This window comes from Poecilia latipinna, unplaced genomic scaffold, assembly GCF_001443285.1.
Source record: "Poecilia latipinna isolate Pla-1442-1.1 unplaced genomic scaffold, P_latipinna-1.0 Scaffold1570, whole genome shotgun sequence".
In the NCBI taxonomy this organism is placed as follows: Eukaryota; Metazoa; Chordata; class Actinopteri; order Cyprinodontiformes; family Poeciliidae; genus Poecilia; species Poecilia latipinna.
In genome coordinates this window covers 89,003-96,739 of record NW_015114186.1, presented here as the reverse complement: position 1 = coordinate 96,739, position 7,737 = coordinate 89,003, and the positions used below count along the sequence as shown (strand labels likewise).

The following is a 7,737-nucleotide window of genomic DNA, read 5'->3' as shown; positions in this document are numbered from 1 at the left end:
GGTGAATGTTTTTCCCGTTTGTGCCCCCCATCCCCTTTTTTTGAGTTTTCCCCCAAAATTTTTTTTTTTTTTTTTTTTTTTTTTTTTTTTTTTTTTGGATGGGTTCTTACCGTGCAAACTCTGCCAGCTGCTTGGGGTCGGACAGGTCGATGCCCGGGATGCCTCCTGGAGGGAGCTTCTTCCCCGTCATATATTCAGAATAATCCGGAGGAGAGTTCTCCCCTGCGATCTGCTCCTCGTGAACAATGTCCTTCTTGTCATCTGAGCAAGAACGGGACAGACAGAAACTGAAAATCAATCATCTGTTGCTTCTTAAATAGGCACTGAGTAAATACTGCAGAGGTTACAAAATTCAAATTCAACTTTAGCCACTTGTACTCAAATTGTAAAGTTATTTAAATACAACATACAGATATTTTTTTGCAAGGAAACAGATTAGTTTCCACTTTTGATCACAAAACAAGCTTTTGTTTGTGATTAAAAGGCCAGATTCATGTCATATTGGTGTACAAATACATTTTAAATCCTGCAAGGATGATTATTAGGGAACTTTGCAATGTGGAAGTTGAGTAAAACTCCATTGCACAACTTTTTTAGCAACAAGAAATACCTCAACCGTTTTAGCTGTAACTTGTAGCATTAATGTCAAATATAGATTTTAATATTCTAAATGAATTATAAAATTTTTTAAAATACTGATTTTTATCTGCATTACTTAGTTTATTTTCATATCTGCACCACCTTGTTTGTCGTTATATTTAAATTTATTATAGACGTGAAAAGTTGACCCTAAAAACATGACACTTTACCACAAAGGTCAAAGATTACGCTAATCACGTTGTTTTATCCATTTTAAACGCGTATTTTAATGTTTTTGGCTATTAGATGCCGAAATTTATCCGTTTTTGTTTAAATGTATTTTTTCGTTTGATATTGAACCTTTAAATTTGAGATAAAAGCCTCAGAACTGTAAAGTCCGAGACGTCCCTGAAGGCATCTCCGGCTGCCGCTAACTGAACTGCGCCACAGCGGCCCAGCGGAGCTAGCAGCTACCGCTCCCCCTGTCGCCGCCATCTTCGTCGGCCAAATAAACGCCATTTTTTCGGGCCGCCATACTTTCTGGACCGGGGAAATATGGCGGCGCCCATTGACACATAAAACATGGCTTCCCATAAAAACAAACACTTTTCAGAGGAATTTTAACTCGCTTTGAACCGTGGAAAAGAGTAAGACTTTAGCGGAGCACAAGGCCCCAGCTGGGCCCACTCACACAGAGAACAAAGCGACATCAGCAGCTTGCAGGAACTCACCTGAAGCCCACATAGTAACAGAAAACTCCCCCTCCAAAGTCTTTATCTGGACCTGCTTCTGCTCCCACTTTCGGCCCATCTCTCCACCGCTCATGTAGCTCTTTTTGCCCGCTTTCTTCCCGCTTCCACTCTTCTTAACCCGGCCTCCGGACGTGCTTCTCCCGGCTACAGTAACCAGAGTGTGCTCGATGTAGTCCTCCTCAACGGCGGGCACGGGGATCAGGATCTGGTCCTCGTACCCGTCCTCCGTGTGCAGTTCCGAGTCCTCCTCTCCGACCACCTCCTCTCGGGTTTGCACCAGGATCACCTCCTGGTGCGAGTGGAGGTGGTGCGGATCATCCAGCGGCTGTAAGGCGATCATCGGCTGCTGTTCGCCGTCCTCCCCGACAACTGTCGTCTCGATGGTTTCCACCTCGATTTCATGCAGTTCTACTATTTCTGCTGGCATCTCCGACCCGTCCGTTTCGATGTACAGGGTGTCCCCTGACGCCATGATAATCCTGATTCCTTCTGCGTGTTTATCTGTAAATAATATTATTTCGATCACCTCCCCCCCTGTGCTCGCAGCTCTCTTCCTCCCACTCCAACAACTCTCTCCACTACTGTAATCTCGTCGCCACAGTGCTCTAGTTTTGAAGTCTCGCGTGATTTGGATCAATAGCGGATTCTCTGTGGAGTGCATTTTAGAATGGATTTTAATAACTTTTAAGACCATTCTGTGCATTTATTGGTTGGATAAAACAGAAACCTAATTTTCGTTTTAATATGCAAAACGTATTTTGCATATTAAAATATAAATTAAATGCTGTTTTCCAGAGGTGGTAGAGTAGCCAAAAATTTCACTCAAGTAAGAGTAGAACTACTTCAACATGTTTTACTGAAATAAAAGTGAGAAGTAACTATGCAAGAAGTTCCTCAAGTAAAATTTTTTGGTCTTTTAAAGACTAAATTTATAGAAATATTACAAAATAAAATTTTATTTAGTTTAAGTACAGCTACTCTTACTTTAGTACAACTTCCACCACAACTTATTTCACTGAATAAAAAACAAGGATATTTTAAACAAAATTGTACCAGATACAAACATTTCTCATCTATATTTAAGTGGAGATACATTAAAAGTATATATTATCACTTGAATTTATACTCGGATTTATACTGGATTATTTATTTGATTTTATTACAAATTAACTTGAACAATTACTCAGTACTTGATGAGTAATTTGACTAAATACATTTTTAGTGTACCTCCAGTAATATGGGGAGCCTCTTCAGCCAAAATAAATAATTGGCTTCTTTACTGTTATTTTTATTTATTTATTATTAATATTTGGGCAATCTCATTTTACTTTTTCTTAAGTAAAATTACATTTTTTTCTACCAACCTCTGGTAAAACTGTGACTCAAACAGGGACCTTTACATTTTGAGACATTATCTTTTGACTGTAGGGGGCGCTGTTTCTCCTGTAGACCTGAATTGCGCCGTTCAAACATCCATATTTAGTAAATGTTTAATCAAATACTGAGCTACTGACGGTAATGCCTGATTTAATATTTAAGATTATGTCTTTTGAAAACCGAAAAGATAAAGTTATGTGCAAAAAATGTAAAAGTAATGGGTTCATTCAGTGAAGTTACTAAAAAAAAAAGTAGTAAAACTACTCTCAAAAGTTTTTTTTTTTTCTTCAAAAAGGTACCCATCTCTGGCCACGTATAAGATTGAACAAATTAGTTAATTTGTTTGTTAATTTATAAAGTCAGGTTATCCAGTCAGGTTATTAAACAGCGTTAATTAAATAAAATATTAAAACTTATGAAAAGATCACTGAACACTAACTGTATTCCTCAAAATATAAACTTTTAAAATAACGCATACACACACACACACACACACACACATCTATATAATTTAATCAGTAATATTTTTTTTTTATTTTTACCGCAAACATTTCTGATATATTAAATCAATGTTCTCTATTTATTTTTGATCAGTCCTGGACTTCTCATTTTACCTCTTGGAGCTGATTATCTCCTCCCGCCGCCGGTTGGGAGGAGATAATCAGCTCCACGTTCATCCGCGCTGTACCGTTTATTACCGAGTGGAAAACACCCACAGGAAGGTTACACTCATGTGAGCAGGTGCACAGGTAAGTGTGTTTCTTCCACGCCCTCTACCGGAGTGCGGTAGGGAGGCGGTTGAGATCACACCTTAACTTTAGAACGGGTCCGCTCCTTTTTCTACCACCGGAGTGCCAAACGGCTCCAGGTGTTGAGAAGTGGAGTGGAGGCGGTGGAAAATGTGTCTGTTAAGAAACAGTGAGTAATCCTTTGTTTCTTGTCAGACTATCAGTCGATCTTTAAGATGTAACCAAAGAATAAATAATTTGAGTTATTACAAAAAAAATGAATGAAAATATTTTTGAAATGACCTTGAAAATAATTAGATTTAGAATGAATGTACACTGCAAAAACACAATCTTACCAAGTATTTTTGTATATCTTAGGTGCAAATATTACACTAACTTACTTACAAGTTACTTTTCAGCAAGATGTATAGGAGCTTCTTTTGAAGTCAATAATTTCTTGATGTTGATTAAAAAAAATTCTAGATTCACTGACAGATTTCGTTTATAAAAAGGAGAAATGTCTTTTTGCCAGTGAAACTATTACTGTCTCATCAATATTAAGGAATAAATTACTTAAAATAAGGTTATTTAGCTTGCTGAAGAGTTAGTTTGGAGCTACGAGATATTTGCACAAAAATACTTGTTAAAATTGTGTATTTTTCATTAGAGATGGCATTTTACACTGCAAAAAGTTTTTTGTTTATCTATTAAACTAATTAGTTTTTTTCTTTTATTTCATACATGTGAACTTTCCTCCGTTTAATAAATGAATGAAAGACGAAAATGAAGAAAAATTGATAAAAACTTCTCAACACATAAAGGCGCCAAAGGCATATTTCTATAGATTTTGACCGTTGGTTAGATGTACAAAAACAAACACAAAACTTTTTAACTCGCAGTAAAATGTATTGATAATAACAAACATCAGAAATGAGCTTCTATTTACTCTTTACAAGTGTGTCACCTCCTCCCGTCGCGCCGGCGTCCTAATGAGGCGGAGCCCTTCGCAACCTGCTCTTGTGGGTGTGCCCCGATACTGGCAGAGTTTTGATGACACACTGAACTCAGCAACGCCAGATTCCTCACACCGGGAGAGGAGAGCGACCAGAGCCATGGGGAAGACAGGTGGCAGAGACGACTTTGAGTGGGTCTACACCGACCAGCCGCACACCGCCCGCAGGAAGGAAATCCTGGGTGAGATCACAAACTTTTCACTCATTTTCATTCCTTAGCTGACTCGTGGGTTCATATTGTACTTCAGTTTACCCTGCTTATAAAAACACATCCGGTTAAACCTGTTTACTAGCTGTTGCTTAACGGACCAGCTACCCGCAACGGATGCGTAAAAATGATGTAACCACACAGATTAAATATTTTGAGTAAAAAAAATGATTTAAATGTGTTTGAATTACTTTGACTCTGATTAGTTTTATCTTGTAGTTAGTGTTTTATGTATTTATTTACGAAATTGTGTAAAATTGCTGTGCTTTCTTTATAAAAGTAACTTTCCTGCTCTTAAATATTCAATTTGGAACTAAAATAAAATAAAATAAAATAAAGGGTAAAACCTCCCCAGTGTACAAGCCCTTTATGGCTCAAGGCTTATTTGTCTGGTCTGCGGTTAGATGTACAAATACAAACACACACAAAGTTTACAGCTAGCAGTAAGATAAGAATTCAGGAACTAATGAAATGTATTAATCATAATAATAAAAAGTAGAAATGACCAGTTTATGCTCTGTAGCTTCACCTTTTAAAGGTTTTTGAGAAACAATTTCACATGAGATGCTGCTCCACATTTTTGATCCGCGCAAAAAATAAATATAATATGCCACAGGGGCGCCACAATATGGCAGAATAATTATTTCTAGTCGGCATTTTCTGTGTTTAATAGCTTTTTGCATGTTGAAATTCCTGGTGGAGAACCTTTGTTTTCTTTGCATAAGTAACTGTCCTCCTTTTAAATATTTAATTGAAGAAGAAAAAACGGTAAACAAAAAGACTCTCCAGTCCATACACCATCTACAGCTGAAGGCTTATTTGTAGGCTTGGCCTGTGGTTGGAGATACAAAGAAACTTTATAACTATCAGTAAAATGAGAATCCAGGAACAATCACAAGAACTCATAAGATTTATTACTGCAGTAGAATAACCAGTTTATTCTCTGCTGGCTCATGTGCTTCACTCTTTAAACGGGTTTTTCTGTTGTTCACATGAAATGCTAATTCAGATGTTGAATATGGTGCATTAAAGGGCGCTGTGCTAGAGGGGGCGCCAAAATATGATGGAATAATTATTTTTAGTTGCCATTTTTTAAATTTAACAGCTCCGTGCAAAAAGTCTGTCTCCATTATATGTGATGCATAGGGGCGCCATGCTAGTAGGGGCGCCAAAATATGGCGGAGTAATTATGTCTAATTGGCTGTTTGTGCATTGAGAGCCTGTAATATGTTAAATTATTGTGTACAAATAGAAACACAAGCACACAAAACCTGTATAGCTATCAGAATTCAGGAACAATCACAAGAACTAATAAAATGTATTAATGCTGTAGAAATAACCAGTTTATGCTCCGTAGACTCATGTGTTTACAGAATTGTCTTTAATTTCACGTGAAGCTGCAAATGTTTAATCTGGAGCAAAAAGTGGGTATGCATTATATGGGCGCCGCGCTTGAGGGGGCGCCAAAATAAGGTGGAATAATTGATTTTAGTTGACCTTTTTTATGAAAACCTCCCCAGTGAGCTCATATAACGTGTCTGTACTACATAAAGTACTAAATTCTCTTAAATGAACAACTTTAAGTTAAACCGTCTCCTGGTTTCCTCTTGCTGCAGCATTTCCAGCTGTTCATGTTTTAAATTCAGCCTCTGCTCACTTTCCTGTCCAACTGAAAGTTGGAAGTGTTGATACTCAGTAATGAAAGGAATGGTGTAATTCAGGCTTTGGCACTTTTTGTTTTTCAGGGGGTTTTTTTTCTGTCTTGTAAATTTTCTGCCCTTTGCTGATGCTGCGTGCGGGTTGCGGCGCCCCGGGCTTCTTGGCACATTATCGTCTCATGATGACGCAGCGTGAGGCTTTTAGTGGGAGTGGAGGGAGTAAATCCTTACACTCCTATTCCTACACGATTTAGACGCTACTTATTTATTTATTTATTTATTTATTTATTTATTTATTTATCTTTACAAACGGATCTAAAATATGATATTTAGCGCCGCGTTTGATTCGCGTATCAATAATTAAAAGCGCAGGTTAACAACCTGTTGACGTATATTTGATCCTGGGTTTGGTCAGCTGTTGCTTGGTCGCTCTGCTGTGAAATTAGCACCTCCAAGGTGTTTACTTGTCTCTTTGCCATGAATTATTAAAGATGTTTAGTTGTAATTATGACATCTAATCCCCAAGCGCGTGTGGCGCCGGAGTTTTCTCATTCTTCCTCTTGCGTGGAAGATAATGTGCTGCACATGAGCAGAGCTCCCATTTATCTCAACTCACACGGAAACCTTTTTATCTTCATGCTCGCTCAAAGGACATCTGACTATCCAATGAGGTCACAAAATAAGTTACTGTCACTCTGTTTACTGAATGTCGTCAGAAAATGACGCTTTACAGTTTTCCAGTTTAAAGCTTGAAGCTTTAAAGAATCATCTTAAATATTAAAGTACATTATTTTTCTCTGATATGGTGAAGTAGAAATCCGATAATAACCTCACTGTGTGTGTGTGTGTGTGTGTGTAGGTGTGTGTGTAGGTGTGTGCGCGCGCAAAGCCATTAGGCCGTTTAAACAGCCTTTTATGGCGGCTGGTTATTCATTTATCTTTATTCCTCGCTGATGTCAACACTTTTAAAAATGACTCTAAACTGAATCTAAATGTCACATGTCTGATAAAAACTCCCATCATGCAACAGATTGTGTTCATTTATCGTTTTCTATGAATCATCGGGGAGTTTTAGTTGGACTCCAACTAAGGATTACTTAATCTGTCGATTATTTTGACGATTAACTGATTAATCAGATTCTTAAAAAAATGGCAGTCTGCAGATTTTTCATTTAAAGCTTTTTATACAATATTAGAACTACATTAAAACAAATTTATTTCGTTTTTGAATAAGAAAATAAACATGTTTTAGTTAAAAATTTAACGATGTAGCGTCTGCTTGATCATTTATAGCAAAGGACGCATCTGCAGCTAAAAACATCAAAATATGAAAAGCTGAATCCTTTGGTGACACTTTTGGGTGTTAATTCAACACTGGCATTTTTACTGTGTTCTTTCAGGAAATGGCCTTTTTTGAGTCAG

The 7,737-nt window shown here is 37.4% G+C and overlaps 2 protein-coding genes across 2 annotated transcripts in view; one reads left to right on the top strand and one right to left on the bottom strand.

Annotated features, from left to right (window-relative positions):
- LOC106963705 (transcriptional repressor protein YY1-like) overlaps nucleotides 1-1,928 on the bottom strand; it is a 6,721-nt gene extending 4,793 nt beyond the window's left edge. The window contains exons 1-2 of the mRNA XM_015058757.1: nucleotides 1,311-1,928; nucleotides 111-261 (exon numbers count right to left, since the gene is read on the bottom strand). Coding sequence (XP_014914243.1) covers nucleotides 111-261; nucleotides 1,311-1,803 — 644 coding nt within the window. The 5' untranslated portion in view covers nucleotides 1,804-1,928. The remainder of the gene's footprint in view (nucleotides 1-110; nucleotides 262-1,310) is intronic.
- Nucleotides 1,929-4,210: 2,282 nt separating this feature from the next.
- The window catches only part of degs2 (delta(4)-desaturase, sphingolipid 2), a 10,473-nt gene continuing 6,946 nt past the window's right edge, over nucleotides 4,211-7,737 (top strand). The window contains exon 1 of the mRNA XM_015058758.1: nucleotides 4,211-4,630. Coding sequence (XP_014914244.1) covers nucleotides 4,426-4,630 — 205 coding nt within the window. The 5' untranslated portion in view covers nucleotides 4,211-4,425. The remainder of the gene's footprint in view (nucleotides 4,631-7,737) is intronic.